Source organism: Clavelina lepadiformis, chromosome 1, assembly GCF_947623445.1.
Source record: "Clavelina lepadiformis chromosome 1, kaClaLepa1.1, whole genome shotgun sequence".
In the NCBI taxonomy this organism is placed as follows: Eukaryota; Metazoa; Chordata; class Ascidiacea; order Aplousobranchia; family Clavelinidae; genus Clavelina; species Clavelina lepadiformis.
In genome coordinates, this window is record NC_135240.1 from 20095041 (window position 1) to 20117217 (window position 22177).

A 22177-nucleotide genomic window follows, 5' to 3' on the forward strand; every position below is an offset into this window, starting at 1 on the left:
TATTCTAGCCTATGTGCTACTGGGACGAATATCAACTTTCTCGAGGATTTATGGAAAATCAGAACTTTCAGTTATTATATTTGTAGTTTTCGTTATGCGCCACATTTCGATTTTTTTCAGTTAAATTATAGCTGATAAATGGTCACAAACTAAGGAATGCGACGAACGAAATGGACTAAAGATGCAAAGCAAACCTTATGGCACCCAAACATTTGATTCGTGAGGGCATTTAAAACAATTGGGTTCATAAGGCTTGCGGGTGGCCCTCCTCCTTAGTACGCTATTGAACAAGTACAGTTGCATTTTTGCTCAATTCCAAAGTGAAATTTGCGAAAAATGAATACATATTTCTTCGTTAAATTTGAATTCACACACTGTACCAAAATTTTGCCAAGTCCCACCGAAATTTTGCCTCACGTTAAGAAACACTGAATTACACCAAATCTTTGAAATGGAAGTCATGTTAGCCTTATCATACTGATGCGGTTGCTGGGAAAGACACTCAGGCTTCCTGAAGAGTCATTAACAGTGACGAATTAATGCCGGTCGTGGATTACTATGGGCTGCAGCCGGAGGTCCCGTGAATTGAAATACACGTGCGTATAAGAACAGAAATGACTTAATTGTTGTGTTAAATAGAGTTTGACTGAGTCTGTTCATCACGAGAAAATCGTCTGGCAGTTACTTATATTTGTTCGTTCTCTTGACAATGTTACACCATGATGTCTATTTCACCCACCCAGTTAGGTACTGCACACATTCAAACACCGACTTGCATGAAGTCATTTATAGCCCGTCATGGATCAGTATTCGGTGAAGTTATAACGTGGTAACCGCTTCTGTTTGGTCCTTAACAAACGCATTAGTTGCAATTTTCCCGGCCTTCTTCAAATGGTAATACCAATTTGCTAAATTAACATCTGCAATTTCGCTTCAAAACATAAAAATGTTGTCGTACTTGCAATTTAATTTTAAACATCAATTCGATTCAAGTCACTTTAAACTTTTTCGCATCAAAAGAACAATGTTTTGGCGAAAAATGGTGGTACTGGACACTGACGATAATCAGTGATTCCACTATAAAAACAAGGCTTAAAGTACGTCAGTTTGTTATAACATAATGTTTATTTTGGATGGACAGGAGTACGAGAAAAAAATGTGCACTGCAAAACAAAAAAGAGATAACAAAATATCACTGCCTAATTCTAATCTGTCACAGAAAATTTGAGCGATAGAAAATTTCCGTGATATCACTTATTTACATGCTGTCGAAGGGAACGCATAGTGATATACCTGCACCGGTATAATGTCAACGCACAAGAGATAGCACAATAGAAAGGAAGAACTTGTCAATAAATTCAGAAACTTCGGAGAACTTTGAGGGTTTGGGTTAGTTTGGCCAATAGCCTACTATTTTAATAAAATTGAACAATGTAGTAATACACTGTACTTCCAAATTGTGGTAGGAAACTGTGTAACAATGACAAATGGATTAAGGTGACCTTTGGCCCAAAAACATGCTTTTTCGCAACAATTAAAGTAAACATTTTTCATTGCGGAGGAAATCAAACTTTAGGTTATCAGTAGTTTTACCATTTACATACAATGCTCTCAACGGGCTTCCATCCGGTTACACTCATTTTTTATAAAATACCCTTATAAGAAACCACATAGAGGCCTCTTTGAGTCTTTGGAAAGCTCTGAAATTTTTATAGTTTCGAATTCGAAGTTAAGACAAGTTTGTTACGATCATAATAAGCGGTCTAAATTACTTTGTTAGATTACTAAGATATGAATTTATAAATAAATAAAATATAGCTTTTATAACTATAGGTAAGCAAACTAATCAAAAAGAAAGTTCTCCGCGCTATGCTATTGGTATTGGTATAGCATTGTCCTGCAACTTTTTCTACATACAGCATTTGTCTATACTGCATCTATACACACTTTATGTTTAGGCGTCATTTTTCGTTTTGTATTTTTCTGTTAAATGGAGTGACATGTTAAAATCGTTGTAATTATGGTCAGATTATGATATGGTTTGTGGACGTTTTTGACTCATATGCTACCGCACTATGTCGCACATGGTTCATAACCGCTGGATAGTTACCGGCTAATTCCATGCATGTACAATTGTACATGCATGGTTTCACTTTTAGGCTACGTTATAAATATGCTTAATGCTTGGACATAATTCAAGATGTTCGTTTGGTATTCTCTTTGGAAAAAACAAGCGGGTTTTTGTATCTACGTATAATCTGTTATATGGGGTATAGACTACCCAACAACTATATCTCGTAAACCTGCTTGCAAAATCCAACAACAAGGACATTAAAACAGTGGTTGCTTAAAAATGCGCTTAATCCATTTCACAAGGCTCGAAAATTCCATTATTATCATATTTTCATAAATTCCATTAAGCATGTCATGTGTCTAGTACAAACTATAATCAATTTAAATGAGATGTGATCAAGAATGGAAAAAAATTGTTGTCTGTCACAATGAATACGTTCACACAAAAGCACTTAAGAAAGTTTCCACTTACTCATTTTAAAGCGGAACATCAAGTCTTGAAGAAATAAACTCTTGTACAAAACGACTTCTGCAACCATTAAACCAACTACGGGAGTGGCTGGAAATACCCGCCGCATTATACGAGAACTCGGTATAAGTTATTTGGTCCGGTACAATTGTTCTCTTTTCCGGAATTATGACGCATTCAAATCAAGTTGGTATCATATTTCCGTCGTAAAACAAAGGTCGTTATACTTTTATGCCGGCAACGGAAAATTGCCATACGAAAAGCATATATTCGGCTTTGTCTTTCATATATACATTATATTTCATATATACTGTATATGGTGTTGGATTGAAGGTAATTTTCTGATTGCGGTGTCAACGCAGATTAAGGCAATGTTTAATAACCGCATTTTTTGATATATTTAGAGCATATCCGCCGTCCTCATATTTTTTATAAAGAAAAAGTATCTGAACAGTTAGATAATAAATTCATCTGGTATTTCGTTTTGGAAACAACGTCATGGATTATGGGTAGTTGAATTCGCTCGAGGCATAGCTAAATAGCACGTTTTCCTGTATGACAGTTACAAATATTACAAGGTTTACTGCGACAAGTTATGTTGGCAGAATAAACGACTGTTTATAATTATGAGCTATAATTATTGCAATTTCTAAAACCCACATTCAACTCGTTTTTGCAAGGATGACCAGAATCGCTATACAAATATATTATTCCACTGTAAGAGCGTAAAAAGCTTTAAAGGTATAGACTATGCTATAATCTTCTATATCTTATTTGGTATTTTTCCACAGAAGACATAGGTTTGCGAGTTGGTCGTGGTAGCTCCAGAGTCGTAACCAAGTCATCAAACTCGAGACGCAAGTCAAGTCATTTACCTTTTAAGATTCAAGTCAGGTCGAGTATTTTAGTAGAAGTGACTACAGTTAAGTCGAGTCGAGTCGATTAATATTCGAAACCAAGTCAGATAGATAGCAAAACTGCCATTTTTACCAACCGCAAACGTTTAGAATACATTGCTTCATTTGGCTGCACCGTACGCATTCGTAGACAAATGAAATCATTCTAAGTTACACTTTTATGTAATCCGATTCGTTGTACTCTCATACTGAAACGTAATAAAAAAGAAATGACTCGGGTCAAGTCCTTTTTGTACTTTCATAGAATTGAACTCGAGTCAAATTGAGTTTTGAAAAAAATGACTCAAGTCATGACGACTCTGGGCAGCTATTTCAATGCCAAGATTGCAGAAAATGAAGACAATTTACTGTGAAAGTAAGAGACGACTGAACTGAACTGAACTTGTACATGAAAAGGTAAGTTTTGATTTTACGAAGATGTATATTTTCTTAACTGATAACGGCTAATATTGTCTTTTCTCTGTACCATTTCATTTAAAACAAGTATACATGCCCTTATGAATTGAAAAAGTCTGTAATGAAATTAGATGGTCAATTTGTGCCCGAAGTTAAGAAATGAAAGGCCAAGTAAAAAATAAAACTGAAAGATATTTATGAAATTAAATGCATAAGACATGAGGCATCTTAAACGCTATATATAGTGGTTTAAAAGTGCATATTAATTTGTAAGCATTATTATTTGACAAACAATTGAATTTGTCTAGTTTGTAATTTATTGTTTGGCATTGGTGTAATGTCAAATGCAACGTATTCTATAAGCAGTGTGTACACTCCTATCTTTTGGAGAACTTCTTGATAAGAAAATGTAAAGATTTTTTCCAAAGAGCTAAGAAACTATATTTTATAATATATTATAATCCCAGGCCAACCCAAAGAAAAGGACCGGCATGTAGTTGGTTACAAGTTACTTGGTTATACTTAGCTGATCATTCAAAGCGTGAAATTATTTACCGGTTTCCAGGTTGCTGATTCAGTTACTTATTTGCAACGTAAAGTTATAGTTACAGGTTGCTTTTCACTTATTTAGTTTCTGATTTGCAGTTGTAGTTGCTTACCAATTTCTTGCTGGTTACTTTGTTAAAGTTCAAGCGGGCTACCAAGTTAAATGGTTAAATCACTTGCTACCTGTCGCTAAAGTTGTAACTTAAACATATTATTCATGATTATTTCTATAAGTTTGAATATTTTTTTGATTAATTGAAACAAATTCTTATGAAACTAAAGAAGTAATTTTAGTTCATATAAATCAGTACAAATGCAGGTAAATTTAATTAAATTCATCCAAATTCAACTACGGATTTAAAAAACCCATTTAAATTCATTTCAATTAAACTCAAATGGTTTTGTACATATTTAAACATATTAACGCAAACTTAAATAATTTATTTATTTCAATTAACTTATTTAAAACGAAATAAATTTTATCAAAAATAAAATACATTTATAACAACTCGTTCACGTTTATCATAATTAAAATGAATTTATAAGAATTTAAATAAATTTCAACAAGCTCTAACACAGCATAGAACTCAATTTTTATAATTTTTTAAATATTCTAAAAATTTATACAAACTTGTACCAGTTCATTGAAGTTTGAGTATATTTAAATAAATTAGGCTTGCACCGATTAATCGCAGATAATATAATTGTCGTAATCAGCTATTTAGTCAATTAATAGATGTTGGTTTTATAAAAGATTAGTTGATGTTAATATAAAATTGGCCATTGCTGAAATTGTCAAAGCATATAGATTAATCAAGTTTTAAAAGCTCTGGTTTAATTAAAACCAATACAACTAATCGGCCATCGATTAATTGGTTTAGACTGTTTTTCCTTGTTTTGATTAGGCCAGTTTTTCATGAGAAAGTTGAGAATCTATGTGTTATAACAATTTTAGGAATAACATGTAATATAAACCTATCAACTTTGCCATGTACAATTGGCAGATACCTTCGTTAAGCCAGTTTGTTATAACGGTTTTGAAAATAGGTAAAATAACTGATAACTCCAGTAATCGATTCTCTGATTAATTAATTGAATTTCTTTGGAACTTCTTTGGAACTTGAATTTGAATTTTTTCTCGGATTAATTGAATTTCCTTGAGGTTTTACAATTTATTTTATTTTATGCTTATCAATTTTTTTATAAACGTTGGTTGTTCTCTGATTAGAATTTATTTAAATTTATAATAGATTTTAAATTTGTTCAAAATTATTTATTTTTTGTAATTTGTTTTCGAATAACATAAATTTCTTTAACTTGTTTTTGGGTTTCTATCAACTTTTACGAATTTATTAAAAACTGCAATCTTCGCTATGGATTTATTTGAATTTTTAGTAGATTTTCAAATCATACTAAGTTTATTTTAATTTATATAGATTTAATTTGTTCTGTTTTCTATAAATTCATATTAAATGTTTTACAACAGATAGCAAGTTATTTAACAGGTAACCGATCTGAACTACGAGTAGGTTTATAACTGAATAAGTAAACGAACAACAGTTAATCAATCTCCCCGACGATAAGTATATAAAGTTTTCTCGTTTGTGACTTGCATAATCGGCTGTTTGCTGTTTTGGTTTTAAATAGCATGTGCAAAAATTGTATATCAATAATGACCATTTTCAAAAATTTACGGTAAATATCAATTCTGCTTTTTAAAATTTATTAAGGCAATTTCAGTCTTTTTTGTGCACCTTATGTTGAAAAAATATTCAAGTTTTGAAAAGTTATAAAGCTTTTATTATGATAAGAAAGCATTTGTAAAAAATTCTTTCAACAAAAGCTGTGCCCAAAGTTAAGAAACGAAAGGCGAAGCTGCAAGAAACTTCAAACCAACGTTTCTTATAAAATAATACGAGTGTAGCTCAACACCTTTTTTTGAAAATCATCAGCAAAAAGTGTTTATAAAAGGAATTCATTGACACATATATATTTATTGAATGATTTAAGTCAGCCACTTAAATTCAGTCACGATTTCGGTTCGTATTAATTTTCGATTGAATTATTCTATATGCGGCACATGATGTACATGTGAAGCGCAAGAAATAACTCAAAATGCAGGCCAGAAAGCAATTGTGAAGACATAACTGACCCAAACGCATTGCGTAAAAAAGAGAAAAAGATTGAAAACAAAGACAGCCTCGCTGGCTACAGACACGAGGTAGAACAATAAAACCCACGACGTCACGCGCAACATACATTGGATTTTGTTGGTTAAAGACGAATTGTCAGGAATGATAACGCAGTTAAAACTAATGTACTTAGTAGGTTTTTCAAACCGCCTTAGAAATAGCTGGTTATAATTTTGCGTGACATTGTCTAAAAATGAAATAGATCAACTCTTGTTTCAAATATGGGGTGCGCAATTAAGCAAAATACTACTTTACATTAATACATTTGGTTTTAAGATGTAAGATTAATGGGGTGAAAGCAAACGCAATAACAATCGCTTGGTGCGGCATAACATCAAGCAGTTGAAAACTACAGCAAAACAAAATTTAAGTTACTAGGTTGAATTTGTCGCCGTTGATAGTTTTTAACCTCAACCACAAAGAAAAGAACTCAAGACCTAATAACAATACAATTACGTCATTCGGGTCCGTAAAGGGAGGCTGGACTTTCACGCCCACAAAGGGAGATATTTTTCTTTTATGAGATCGGTAATTTTTTTTTGCCTCAGCGCTTGTAAAGGTTAGGATAAAAACGTAATGCGTACCTGACAAGGTAAGCCTTTGTCATAGCTACTGCTATTGTCTTTACGCTTCACTTCTAACAAACGAATTTTTCAATTACAGTCGGTTTTCTATCATTGGTATAAGGAAGAACACAAAAACATTTCTAGCTTAATGATAATAAATATTCAAAAAGCAGTTAACAAAACATTCAAAATATCTCTTTTTATCCTGATTTTTCTAAAACAGAAGCATTTAAATCTTGTGAAAAGTGTTAAATTAACATGGCTGATTATAAATAAGTTTATGTAATTAACTGAACTTTTTTAGCAATGTTTAAAGGAAGAGTTATAAGTTTAGCTTAGATAATAATAATCTGAACTTGGGATTGCAATAGTATGGTAGGTTAAGGTACTGTATTTCCAAATTACGATGTTAGCTTGCTCTTTTTTCAGGATTTTCTTTTAAAAGTATTCATTTTTTGTTTTCCTTGACCAAGCCAGGCGTTCTTGTCTATACCATACATGTAACCAGTGTTTCTTAAGGTTTAGCTTTGGTAACTGCTAAGAAATTTTCAGAGACCGCAGCTTTTGAAGACCAATTCCTTATTGTCGACGCAAAGGATAATTTTTCAGAGAACGTTCCGATCCCCAAAAACACCTTAAAAACACTGCGTGTTACGGTCTTCATTTTGTGTCCACTATTAGTCCACCATAGCCCAACGCCTTATTTTCATCTACGTATTAAATTGTAGATCATATTCGACTGCCGCCATTGAAAAGGTTGATTAAGTGCATATTTATTTCAAGCTGATTATTATCAAGGAATCTGCGGCTTTATACATGGGCGGTGCTTTATAGGTACGAGATGGGTCATGCGATGAGTGGTTTCATGAGCAAAACCGGGGATTTCTTTCAAGTCAATTTATTTCTGGGATGTTTATCGCAAGCACTATTGTGTATTGTGTGCTCGTTTTGATCAGATGAGCACAGGGAACACTTTAAGTCGCTAGGATAAAAACACAAGTTAAACAAAGCCCTACAACTGAACAAAGGAAACTTGGTAACCTAATTTGTTCACCACCAATTGGTAGTGTTACTGATAACATTGCGCGTGTTAGTCATTGTACTGTTACCAGTGCCATCTGATACAATAATGGGCTATTAGCTCACTAATGAAAGGCTTTCGCAAGTTAGAGACAATTCTTCTTTTCAATCGAAGTTTTATTGTAATCTGCCCAACGGGACAAGAAAATAGAAGCAAGAGAATTAAATGAGTTCGTCGTGTTTGGCTGTAAATAGCCATTGTTTACGCTGGCAATACCATTTAGATAGATCAACCACGTGGTGAGCAAAATTTGGCGCGTTTGCTACGCCTATTACCGAAAAACAGCCTTTAGCTTAGCCAAACAACCGTTGCGTCATGGCGAGCCAGGTGTGTATGGAAGCGATATCTTGTAAATATTCTCGAAACCTTTTCCTGAAAATGAGCAATGATATAAACGTGTGTATTATGGCTGGTTCAAAATTATTTGTTGTCACATATTGGAGAACAACACAGGCAGCCGACTGCAACAAAAGCATGTAACAAGTATTACCCTTTCCTTTCCTCTCTCGAAGCTTTTTTCCCCTTTTACGCGACACAATGTGTGGCTCTCTTTTCCACTATTGGTTAATTGAGCGGATAGCCTGCGTAACCAGATGAAGGAGTGACATGTTCTGTGGTGGAGGTTGTGTGAGATGACTGAAAAGCAGATAGTAACAAAGCAGTTGTAATAGTTTGGTAGGAACTGGAAATTGAATAAAAGCAAAGCTATAGTGTTTATTTCTATACTCTACTTTCCATGTTTTAGGAGTTCGTTGCCATTGCCTTGGCATGAACGTTTGAAGATATTTGTAACTTCTGCCATTGAAAACCATTGGACTTGTGTATCAGCGACTGGAGTCAAACGTAATCAAGAGCAATTTACCTGTCCAACTGTTGCATCAAGAAGATGATGGTCGCAGTAAAGAAGAACCCGTTAGACTCGTCGTCGGGTTCGAATGCTAACCAAGGCAGGACTTCACCGCAAAACTTCTCTTGTATGTCGCCTCCCTCCCCTCCGTCGACGCCTCCCGAACTAAACTGCAGTCTGTATGGTGGAATCGAAGTAGATGTTGAAGGCGAAAATGCGGATAACTGCAAGACTTTGAACATGAACAATCAATGCTATGATGTTAAAAAAAGCGACGATGAGTCAACAAACGACTCGTTTGATGAAGCTACTTTAACGGGAAAAGATCGCAGAACAAACGGTGGTAAGTGTTCTTTCCTCGCTGTAACCTACCCACCCGATAACCGAAATACCTTTGTAATATTTAGATAACCATTAAAGTGACTATTGTTTCATGTCCTGTAACGGCGTATAAAATAGACATAGTATGCCGGAAAATCGGCCTTTGGCAAATATGGCGTCGAAAATATGCGGCGTATTAGTTTTCGTTTTAACTGCTAGTTTCAGTTTTAACTGTTTTGATCCGACAATGGCTGAACTTCCACATATTTCATCATGGTCTTTGTAGACACCGAAAAACTGCTGGCGTTCTGCTAATGCGCTAAGCAGAACCTTGCATTGGGGGGACGGCCTACTTACTGGTTTACGCTTTGTTACAAAACGGCGTTAAGTCATTTGTTACAGCTAGCAACAATGACAAATGTTTGTGCGCTTGGTACCATTTCAGTTCATATGAAGCCTGTGTTTGGGTTTATCAGTCGACGTATTGTTTTCGCTTTCCTATCATTGTTGTCTGATACCAGGAAATGCGCGTACGAGAAAAAAATACTTATATTAGTGCAATATATCTGCAGCTGGTTGTCTAACTTAAGTTAGACGAAGTCGATAAATCGTTTGGCTAAATCCGATTTTAATCCACTGTGTAAATGACATTTGAATTTAACCGATGGGTGTATCGTGTTTAATAGCTGCTTAACATACTGCTTTTACACCAGCTATTGTTGTTGGGATCCCAGAGGGTTTTATGTAGTTTTACAGTAATGGGAAAACGGCAGCTCGGTATACGTTTTGTTTTGTGAAATTTGATTACCACAAGTCAGGGACGAAATGATAAATACTGGAATAGATCATGCGAAATGTCGCGAGAGATTTGTGATCATTTCCTTGCAAACTGACGTTTGCGGCTCTGCTGTCGGAGTTAGCCATTGTCTGCGCTCTAAGCTTCGTCTCTGTATGACAGTACAATGCTGAACGGTCAGTTGCGTCATTGTTACAAGTTTCATTTCGCAACGTATTTACAACATAATACTGATGCAACTTGTTTGTTCTGCCAAGTTAATTCGACTTTTTTCAATTAGTGCTACAATCGAATCGCGACAATGTTAGAGCAATTACCCACAGCAATGCAGAACTCTGGTAAGCATTGTTGTGTACAAAATTCTGGTGTTTTAGTTGTCTTGTTTACGCAATTTTCTTCAGTTTATGCACTACTGGATTTGCGTTCCGAATTGAAATTAAAATTTTATAACAACGATATTTAATGATGTTTTCAGTGGTTCCAAAGACAATTGTTTAGACAACGACGAATTATTGCAGCCAGGCAATGGACGTTGTTATGAATACGAATTCTCGAAAGCGACTTCGGAAACAGGTTCTTTATATTACAAAAATACCATTTCCGTTTCATAGGAAAAGCATATTGTCAGAGACAATTTCGTGTTACATGTAGAACGTACTGTTATTTTTACTGGTCAAACTACTGTACCGCTATAGGCTGCAAACAGTACTAGGTTGCATAACTATTTTGCATTGACTGTGCTGTGTCCTGTCATCACCCTACGGAAAGGTATTAATTATAATTGCACGTTTGTTGACATACTGTCGACAGTATATTGTTTATTGCCTCAAGTTTGTTAAGATCAAAGTTGGTGTAACAATCGCTGTTTTACTGTTGTAGACCTGCCTACTTTTGTGGTCGAAAAAGAAAGAAAACTCTCGCAGATGATAGGACAACTCAATACGCTGCGAAAGCAGTTAATGTTTTCCAAGGCAAGTGCACTGCAGTTTTACAGACTTTCATTATTTTACGGAAAAATTTCTATGTTCTCCGGTTCCTTGTTAACCTATCTTCCAAGGTATTACATGGTAGCCTAATCTTAATCTAAATCTAACTTCAATTTAATCCTAATTAAATAAAATCAATTTTTTTACATTTCCTTTCCCCTAACCTGACTGTCTTGTCTACACCACTCTATTTTTAACAATGGGCCGTGTGACCTATTTATAACCAAACACTCACCTTTATTTATATTTTTACAGTATATAAGCTGTAGAAAATGTAAAGAGTGGGGTACTATAAATTTCGGTAAAAATTAATGTGACCGTTGATATTATCGACTTAAACGTATGATGTTAATAAAGGTTTATTACTACTTCTACAGAAAGAAGAAGAAAAGATTGCGGCACACAACCTTATTAAGCAACAACGTCAGCTCGAATTACAAAGAAAACAACAGGAACAAGTAAGAAACTACCCAGCGATGCAATTTAGTCTGTTCTGGTCGCCTTCATCCAGGCGTAGGTGTAACGTGTGCCAGTACTTCGCCAATGTTGCCCGCCTCTGGGTGTTTGTACAACAATACATTTTCATGAAAAAATTATTGAAATGTGTTGTGCTTTGGTACACGAGCGAACCATGACTTACCGTATATGAATAGGGACCTAAACCCACAGTTAGTTTTGTCCTTGTCAAACGAAATGTTCCTAAACTTACAACAATAAGTATCCAAAACTGGTTGGCCATTTAAAATACCTAGCCCCTCCCAAATGGCTAACCATCATAAACATAGTTGTTGTTCTCCTTAGAACGACTTGAATACAAAACGAGTTCTATTTCCACAAGTAAAAGCGAACCGTTTTAAGATCAATTGTTTGTCAAAATCTACAAGTGAAACCTAATGGTTCAGATGGTTCAAGTAAATTTCCTATTATGAAGCCATTATACAGAGTACCAGTTTCTCGTTGTCGTTTGTGCATAACGTCAACGATTGTCACGCAATAATAGGAATCTTCTTCCCGCTGATCAAGAGCGATCACAATAAAAGCCACATTCTCACGGAAGGTGATTCTCCATAGAGTATAAAGAGCATATGTTCTGTCTCTGACCTTGTTATGAAGTTTTTCCCTGTGAAATACAACTTTCAATAACTTTCATTTTAAACCTTTGTTGTATTCGGCATGCTATGCCTCCACTCAAAAACTTGAAATCAATGATGTTAAAATTGGGTTCGTTTTTCCCTTTTAAAAGCTTTGTCCGTCTTGCGCATAAACACGGAAGTGCACTGTTTATTCTTATCATATCTTTGGGGAAACAATGTTACCATTGTTAAGCCATTCATCTTTTATTTTCGCAGTCTTCTAGTTTTCAGTGGAATGTTCATTAGCCAAGAGACAAGTAGTACAGGGCAAACAATTCCACCTGAGAGATGAAGACAAAAACTCCACAATAAGTTAATGGAGCTTTCCGCATTACTGAGCCCCGCACCAACTATATGTTACACACAGGTTTTAGGTCATAATCAGATAGCTGGCGGCTTGTATTATTTCCCAAAGGAACATGTCACAATGGTCAACCCGAACAATGCAGACAGAAAGTCATTGTTCGAGAAGAATAATGCGCTCCATATTCCATGTGGTGCGCGCCAGATATGCGCGGCAGTTTTTTCTCAAAATTTTCTCACGTGACCGTTGTTAAGCTTATGGCAGAATGGTTGGGTTGAATTTTGAAATTTAAAGCTATTTTAATGCTTATATGCCATTTGTATGTTGTTTGTCCATATACGTTGTATGTGTCTTATATGTCCATTTGTTTGTAAGTACGTCCATCATGAAAGGCGTACTTTTACCAACCCCTTGAAACTAACTACGCCTACGGTGCAGCATTCCGGCTTAAAGAACTGCGCAATTAGAATGGCATGTGTTGATTATCTAGACACCTACTTTAACTTACAATCAATCATTGTATTGTAGATCGGAAGACAACAGCAACAACTGGTAGAACAACAACAGAAGATAAATATCCTACAGCAACAAATTCAAGTAATAAAAATTTATCGTTGCTGTTGTCTATTGTTTACTTGAAATGGCTTTGTGTCGGAGGTCAGTGCAAAGCGACTTTGTTTAGTTACAGTATTGTGCGCGTTGCCGTATAGTTTCGGCGGACAAGAGGTCTTTCCAAAGCATTGCATTGTTTGGGTCTGTGCTCCGGCATAATCGTGTCGTGTGAAACGCACGAACTGCCAACCAATAGCCAGTTCGAGTAGCAAACAATTCGTTATCTGTCTTCCTTCCTAATTTACCATTGTCCGTCAATTGTTGCTCTGTTGACAGTTCCACAGCACATGACAAACCAGCCCCAACTAATATGCATAAGAGCGTGATTGTGTGCTGTCAAACTGCTCCACGGCCTATTGTAGAGTTTGTTTTTGTTACATGAGTGTATCCCCACCTGACTAATTCTATTGTGTTACAGTATAGTTGTTTACGCTGTCAAACGACAGGGGATGTTAAAACGCAAAGCACTGGTCTGGTTAACAGTGAAAGTGACTGGCGTAACGCTCTAAAGCCGTTTTTGTGTTTTAAATTCGCAGAGTATTACTGTAAGACAAAGGCAAGAGCCAATTGCCAACCCATTTTATCCGATTATGCCGGTCACTTCCGAGTCGGCAATTTCGCCAAAAAGTGCGCTCCCTCATAATTCCATGTTGAACCCGTTCAACCACTACAAGGGATTATTTGGTAAGTTGTGTCTTTAATATTAACGAACATATATGTACTAAGATGACTTAGTTGCTTACATTACTACAGAGATTAACATCGATATAAACACAATCTGATCCTATGTAATGTAACACTGCTAAATGTAAAAACTGAAAGAAACCAGGGTCGGTTTGCACGGGTTTCAACAGAAATATATTTCGCCTATACAGCTACAGGCATCATTAGTCTTATTCAAATTAACCCCAGTTTTAATAAACGCTTATACAATACTGTACCACAAATAAAATGTTAAAAGCGGAAAGCTGTTTTGGAATTAAAAATATTTTTAAAATTCAGGTTTATAGTTAGATCTTCCAACATCATCACCACCATGCAACATATATTTTACCTACAGTATATGAAACATCGTTTACAACGTGACGCGAGTTATGTTGTGTCACTACTATGAATGTAAACTTTGAACCGCCTTGCATTGTCTTGCAGATCCTTATTCTCAGTTGCTCGCCGCATCAGCGTCTGGTCTCGGAATGGCCCCTACGCAGGTAAGAAAATGCACTTCTCTGCTCAATATGACCAACAACCGCGTTTGTTGGCGGTTCTGCTAATCAGGGTATTGGCTTACTATTAATTGCAGTGTGGACTTATTATTAACGAAATATAAGCCCAAGTAACGCTGTACTTATTGTTAATGTTTTTGATAGCAAGAACGGCTCCCAACAATAGCGTAGTGACAAGTAATCGCGTGCCGATGCGTTTGTTGTAGCTTGCTTCTGCGTAATTCATCGACGTTGCCATATCAAGTTGCGTTAAAGGAAGCATTTACTGCGAAGAACCGCGGTTTATAGAGCCACTCAAATTTTTGCTACGCGAAACAATTGCAGTGTTTTGGGGCGCGTTTAGACGTTTCCAAACGGGACAGAAGAAGCTGTTTCTCTAAAAATCAAATGATTCTTCGGGACACAATAGGGATTCTTTTTAGGCCGCACGATTGCCAAAAGGTCTCCGGTCGTTTCTTGTCTTTAAATTGCGCGATTCTAATTTCATTGTGACGAACACAATATATAGAAGATGACACCCCATTGCTTTTCGATACAACAATGCCGGTGACAAGCGCTTATTTATCACGCACGAGAAATAGAAACCAGAATTCATTGGGGTGTCTCCTGTTATTTTGATGAAATTTGTTTTGTTTTCTACATTTAGCCGCTGCTGTTACCGACGCCAGTCAACAACATTCCCTCGATTAATTTGAACAGTCTTTCTCCACCCGATCAGCGTCGGTATCGTCCAGAGATTCGCACCAAGACTGAGTCTTCCGTGCAAGGTTAGTTTCAACATCATTGCCCAACATAAAGTTTCAAATTGAAACGTGTCTATACGTAAAAAATAACAAACAAGCACCAGGCAGGAAAAACGTGGCTTGTTTTTTTCAGTTGTTGCGTGACGTTTACAGCGTTTATATTGATGTACCGTTATATCATGCAAGCAGCAGGCGAATATCTATGCGAACACAAAATGGAGCCACAATCCAACAGCTTGGTTAGATCGAACAAATCATACAACCGCCAATGCCACAAAGAGGGATACGGCAAACTATGTGATAGAGCTGATGGCGGCGTCCAACTTCGGCGCACGTCTCTGACAAACGTTGAAGAAAGAAAGTCGTCTTCAGAGGTAATTCGTGCAGTTGTTATTTGATTGTGACGTATAACAATTTTCTAATATGGTTTGCTTTTGACTTTTCAAACAGCTCCCGCGAGAGCTTACCTTGGACGAAAATAGCTTGCATTATCACTCGCCGACGTCCCCTTCGTGATTACCTGTTTTGTCGCATATATAGCAATTGTTAACGTTCAGCAGCCTGGCGTAAGTAATAAGTTGGCCCGGAATGAAGGCAAGGTCTTCGGAAGATGACTAAGAGCGTATTCTTGTATATTCCTTACGGGTTCGCGAGCCTTTGAGAATAGGATTCCACCTTTGATAAAGACATTGTTTTTGTCGCTGCTATCATTTAACACACAGATGCCGACCTGACGTTTTTAAGACTAGCAAACGATTACCCACGAAATTCCTGCAGTTCTTTAACGCAGTCCATTTACTAAAGATACAAAATTATTGCGGAAAAATCTAGTATGATAATTAAAACTTAACCGCATAAAACGATTACATAATGCGTTGCTTGAATTACCCTCATTTTAGTATAAATCATGATCAATGAACTGCGGTTTGGACCTAGTGACGTAAACCTCATTGTTGTTCATTTATACGCTTATAGCAGTGCAACCACTCGCTTATATATTTCGCATGAGCGTCAATTGCTTTCAGAACGTCCCCTAATCGTACTGCTTGTTTCCTAAGTGTTGGCTTGGTGTAATCTATAAATACACCACAGCCGTAGGGAATTTCATTTTCATTACATTGTTTGAAAATTTTTGTCCTAGGAAATTTTATTGTTTTTTGCATGGCCTCTAGTAAAGCTATGAGCGTCATTGTAACATTGTTGGCTGACGTCCAATTATAGTCACATTGTTGGAGCTTTAGGTTCAATCAAAGAATCTTAACCGTTTTAAATCTCGTAGTTTTGAAAATTAAGACTTCCGTGCAGTGATAGGACTATAAAGAATGTTATTAAAAGTCGTAAGTGTTTCCAACCAACCAACCTTAATATCACTCCTTACACAAAAAGTCCGCTTAATAGATAAGACGCAGTTTAATGGAAGGTACGGAAACCTGGCAATTATGCTACTTTCAAAGTCGTGAAGTAACCACCACATTTGAATAAGTAAGCAACGACCAAACAAATACCGACACCCACGTAAGTCGGTACGTATAATGATGTATTGTGGGCCTGTTAATGGGTAATAAAACAAGCTCTTCACTGCCGACCTGTAGGACGCTGGCCTTGACGTAATTTGGATAAGTTTCCTTGACGTATCGACCGCCGATTGTTTTTGGTGAACATATGCCTGTCACATTTCCATGTACTTACTTTTTATTACACAATCGTGTACACGGATTTAGTTTCCGTCCTTAGAAGGGACGGTGCATTATCGGCGGAGGAAAAATATTTCGCATTGAACAGGAGCGCGCCTTCATTGATAGACAAACAATTTGCTGAATGAAACATTGCTTTACATCCCGAGGAAACAGAGATTCGATTCACTTGCCTATCTCCCCATACAAAGAGCACTTTTGATAGGTCTTCATGTTATTGTCGATGTCGCGAATCCTGACAGGCTATGTTTGAGATCGTGTAATCGAAATGTATGGGACATATTGGTAAATACGTTTCCTTGTCAATAGACGGAAGTGAAAACAAGTCACCCCATTCCATTCAAATCTTTCTTATCGCATCAACGTTCCTTTCAAAGGATTTGTTTCAAGATATAAATGTCCCAGTTACGTGTAATCTTATATATGAGTACACCGATCGGCATATAAGGGTATTTGCCGTTAATTTTTTTCCTGCATTCGCGGAGGATATTCCCTGCCTTATTGTATGGGCCATCATTTCTTTGCCAGGCCACCTGTCGTCACTGAACGTAGCGAAAGTCATGACTTTAAAAGCAACTTTGCGATGGAGGCAATTTACTTTAGTGACTAAGAAGTACAAACAGCAATCAGTAATTAACTGTTATTTCAATTTATCAAATTGTCGATTGAAACGAACATTATCGCCACGTCCACTGCTTTGCTCTAATGGCTCTCCCGAGACAAGCCTAATGTTTATAATTTCAATTTCCAATTGCCACAGTAATGTGGAAACATTAACAAATAAATGGCCTTAAATTCTATATTGAACTCTGTTGCTGTAATCTGTTCCGCAGGTTTTTTGATTTTTTGTGTCTTAACATATTTGTGACTTGTCTCAGAGCCATACGAGTACAAGTGACCAATAATAACACGTGATCCCAAAGACTAATCTGTAAGTTACGTTGTTTGCGATTACTTGTAGGCTTATTCAATACTAGGTAATACAGCCGAACATCAAGTTACGCCCCACACTGTCATAATTCGTGACCATCTTAATGCAGTGAAGTTACTGATTTGGAGCTACAACCGATAAAAAAAAACAAATTGCACATAACTTATTTGCCACTCGTGGCAATAAGATTTGCTTTCATCAGATTTATAAATAACATTTGCCTTCTTACACCATTACAGGCCGCTGACGACAATACCTTAACAATGCAAACAATCTTGTAATCTTAAACGCAATGTTCATAACGAAAATTTTCCCATCCTGTTTATCGTGCTGTGATAATTATGACACTAACCAGGACAGTTTTACTGTCACCGCCGTCCAGACAACAAAGCCACTTAAGACATTTATCCAAACTATGTGCGAACGGTAATGGAACTTGGGCAGATATCACGCGTTCTTGAAGTCGACAATAGTAATGAGTCAAGGTATCATATAGTTCTGAATTTCCCTTCTTTGATGGTTGTCACTGCAAACGGAGCCCATTTAATTAAGACATTTTTAATCCCGTTTCCAACTTGCTTTATTAGTTATTTTGGTTTAGTTCCAACTTCAGTATTACATTATTTGTTTCATTATTTTTCAAGGATGGTCCGATTAATCTTACGCGTAAGGCGTCGTCGTCAAGCATCGAGCCATCAACTTACTGTATGTCGTCACCTTTGAGTGACGTCAACGATAAAGGTAAAATTAAATGAATAACAAAACTTTTCGTTACAATACAGTGTGTCATTGCCTATAGGCTATACTTGGTTATTTAGAAATTAATATCTACCGTTTGTCATAAAGTCCTTTTTGCTAACCATAAATAAAAATCAGCAAAACGTATATCTTATGCCGACAATGACACACACTGTTGTGGTAGGACAAAGTATTAGTCAAACAAAATAAAATGCATATTTCCGTCCCTGGAGCAAATTATTTTTTTAATTATTTCATTTGAAATTCACCGTCAGCAGCTTTTATTCAACAGGATTTGTTCAGTTAAAGTGATTAATTAATCGGAAGTATTCATTACGGATTAAAAGCATAAAAGTTCACGAATGTGAACTTAAAACCGGATTTTGATGTCAGAAATAAAACGCCGGATCTCAGATAGAACCAGGCTTGACTGTTTTTCATCTGCCATTATAATACTGGTGTTGTCAAAAACGCGAAGTCCTTCATGACTTTTAATGTTGAATAAGCCATTCTGTCACGATACTACGTGTGAATCCAGTGAGATAAAGCCAGAAGTTGAGCACCGGGTCATTTGCCGACTATTATGCTCAAGCACGCCATCTTGGGATTAGATTTATTTCCCCGCTACGTTATATTTTATCTCCCATATAAGCACAAAAAGGTGAATGTCCGTTTCCCTGTTTCGTGTCATTGGCATTTGAAGTAATATTTATGTTTTAAGCAACAGCACTTTGCTTCACTGGACGTACTGTATTGCAATTTAACGAGCTGACTTTTTGAATTTTTCAGACGAGTCCCACCTATCACTGTGTTCTAAGAAACGACGAGCTTCTACTGACGAGGTATATTAATTAACATGTCCACAAAGCACGTTGGTGATGCCATCTTTAGCTTTAAAGTTATGTTAACTCTACCTCAAAATGCTCTATAGCTGACTTTGAACTCCATCTCATCTTTACAGACTGAAGCAGTAGAAAGCAAACGAAGTTACCTGGGAGATGAACGCCATTCAAAGCACTCCGTTAACAACGGTAAGTAACAGAACGTATTGCACGAAAGACCAAACGGTATTGAAAATATCGACCTTCGCATACAGCTGTTCTTGCAATCATTTGATGACATACGGGCACCACAAGTAAACTTATTTCGTACACTTTTGTAAAAGCCACTGATTTTTTGCTTGAAATTTAGACAAAGGCCCATCCTTTGCAATTGTGTCATCAAGCGTACGTGATAGCAAACGTAGCGGCGATCACATCAAAAGGCCGATGAATGCATTCATGGTTTGGGCGAAAGACGAACGACGGAAAATACTTCAAGCCTTTCCAGACATGCATAACTCCAACATAAGCAAGATTTTAGGTACTGGATAGTCTTTCTAGTTTCAAAAGCTTTAAACTTGTTCTTTTAAAGTCAGGCAAAGCTTAGATTACCCGCGTAAAACCACAGCATTATTTATCTTCAGGTGCAAAATGGAAGGAAATGTCGAATGGTGAAAAGCAGCCATATTACGAAGAGCAGGCTAGGCTAAGCAAGCTACATTTCGAGAAGTATCCTGACTATAAATATAAACCGCGACCAAAACGCACATGCATCGTAGATGGAAAGAAATTGCGCATATCTGAATACAAGGTATAATTCTTAACAAAACAGAAAGCAAATTGGAAATAGAGAATGTCAATTTTGTTGTCTACTAAAGGAAATCATTTGCAAGTAATATCATAATGCGTATGTATAATTGTATATGATATTGAAATACACATGCGTCTAACATATTTCGCAGTTTCAAAATCAAAAATTTCTTTCTCAAGCACATTATCTGTTTACAGAACCTCATGCGCATGCGCAGAAACAGTACAAGAGGTTACAACTCTTCGGAATCACGAAGCGACTCTCCTCCACGCAGATTTCCATCTCCTCCAAGTATGGTGACTTCGTCTTACAGCTATCATGGATCAACAAAAGTAAGACCAGAAGTAGTGCCATTATAATACACTATGTTAAAATCATCTATACTGAATTTTTTACAATGATCTCCAGGTATCCGTGATTGACCGCTTTTAAATTGTTAAGAAAACATGTATCCATACCTTTTGTTAAATTTACCTGTTATTATTTTATAGTTCCCCGTCAATCGCGCATTGTCTAGCTTGGATCACCTTGTATCCAACATGTATGGGGAAAGAAAAGTTCAAGAAGAAGTCGCTGTTGATTACAGCAGAGTGAACTCTGTCGTTTAAAAATAACCGTTGTTTTAGTTCCTACGTCATTTAATTATTATTACACCGTAGCAAAGTTTCGTTTTGTAGTTCCTTATAGTGCTGTGTTGCGTTTTTTATGTTATACTTTGTTATTGTAACAAAATTTTTGTACTGCCGTGTATAACCTGTACGACTGCCGCTTATCGCTAAGAACGCATGACGACTTTTGATCGAACATGTTATCTTATTGTGCGCATGCTCACGCCTAATCCAATTAACCAGCTAACACTTCAGCTGCAGAACTATAGCCATGAACTATTTATTAATCATTTTTTTGTTTATTATCGTAATCATTTCTTGCTGCAAACCTTTCACAAGTATGTCAAAATTTTCCCGTTTTGAAATATTATTGAAACTAGCGTAGGACCATTAGCCGGTAGCAGGAATATTTAGCCCATATCTATACCAATCATATTTCCGTTTGTAGGTGCCATATCATGATGGCGTGCAAAAGCCAGAGCCCTCATTGGCGCGCTGCGCGACCATTTTTCTATAACCATTTTTTTAACGTACTTGTGGCAGCAAGATGGCAAACAAACTACCTTATTTATGTCATTAAGATCAATTTTCTTAACAACTTGACATCAGCCCATTTCGGGCGTAGTGAGCTATGTACAGATAACATATCCTTATGGCTTCATCGTTGACGAAGCATGATGTATGTAATGCGAAGTTATATCAGAATTGAGCAGTATGTTAACCAGGTAATTCGCTATGTAAGCCCTCCAACACGTTGCTCGTGTATTTTACTTGTGCTTCTGCTGCTACTTATTTTGCTGCTGTGATTTCCAACCGATGTTAAATCAGAATCGAGATGATAAATGCATTTTCATTGAAAGTTTTGTCCTTTCTTCTTAAAATGAAAGGTAAACGACAGAATATTAAACGTTTCTGATAGTTTTTGTGTATGCTGTTTTGAAATGCGAAGATCAGAACTACCTTACCTTACTTTCAAATAATTTTGAATGTGGGTTAGTGAAAGTTTGGAGTTTAAAAGCAACTTTGTGCAAAGCAAGATGAGTCAAATCTGGAAAGCGCAATTAGACAGAAGTTTTGTGAATTTTTAAGATCGTTAATTTGAAAAAACTAAATCTTTACCACGCATTTCAGCTCAAGGTCATTTCCAGTAGCAAATGGTTTTATGCGAATATCTGTTAACGTGTGTACCTGCTGCGCCACAAAGTATATAGTTCTGGTTACTCTATGTAAAAGTTGTTTTGATTTCAGGGTTATACAGAAATAAGACGAAGCCACCGCTCTGAAATGAAGCCGGTTTTGTTTTTGAATGATACTGTTGTTTCCCGTTTTTATGAAAATAAATGCATATAGGCAATGATATCGCACTGAA

General features: G+C 36.4%; 2 protein-coding genes across 3 annotated transcripts; both read left to right on the top strand.

The window, feature by feature from the left end:
• The first annotated feature begins 3098 nt into the window (after positions 1-3098).
• Positions 3099-11295, top strand: LOC143450712 (uncharacterized). Of its 2 annotated transcripts, XM_076951379.1 has the most exons (6): positions 3099-3283; positions 3704-3855; positions 8986-9430; positions 10485-10542; positions 10680-10777; positions 11084-11295. In XM_076951379.1, exons 3-6 carry the CDS (start codon positions 9127-9129, stop codon positions 11278-11280), a joined length of 657 nt encoding a protein of 218 aa, XP_076807494.1. In that variant the 5' UTR covers positions 3099-3283; positions 3704-3855; positions 8986-9126; the 3' UTR covers positions 11281-11295. The 2 variants fall into 2 exon arrangements, with proteins under 2 accessions (XP_076807494.1, XP_076807487.1); XM_076951372.1 differs by having other exon boundaries at positions 3099-3855.
• A 243-nt stretch (positions 11296-11538) lies between these two features.
• On the top strand, positions 11539-21729 carry LOC143450703 (uncharacterized). The gene is made up of 13 exons (XM_076951359.1): positions 11539-11648; positions 13156-13224; positions 13776-13923; positions 14389-14447; positions 15109-15229; positions 15392-15579; positions 18475-18571; positions 19358-19410; positions 19530-19599; positions 19760-19930; positions 20034-20200; positions 20398-20532; positions 20692-21729. Exons 3-13 carry the CDS (start codon positions 13830-13832, stop codon positions 20806-20808), a joined length of 1272 nt encoding a protein of 423 aa, XP_076807474.1. The 5' UTR covers positions 11539-11648; positions 13156-13224; positions 13776-13829; the 3' UTR covers positions 20809-21729.
• The last annotated feature ends 448 nt before the right edge of the window (positions 21730-22177 follow it).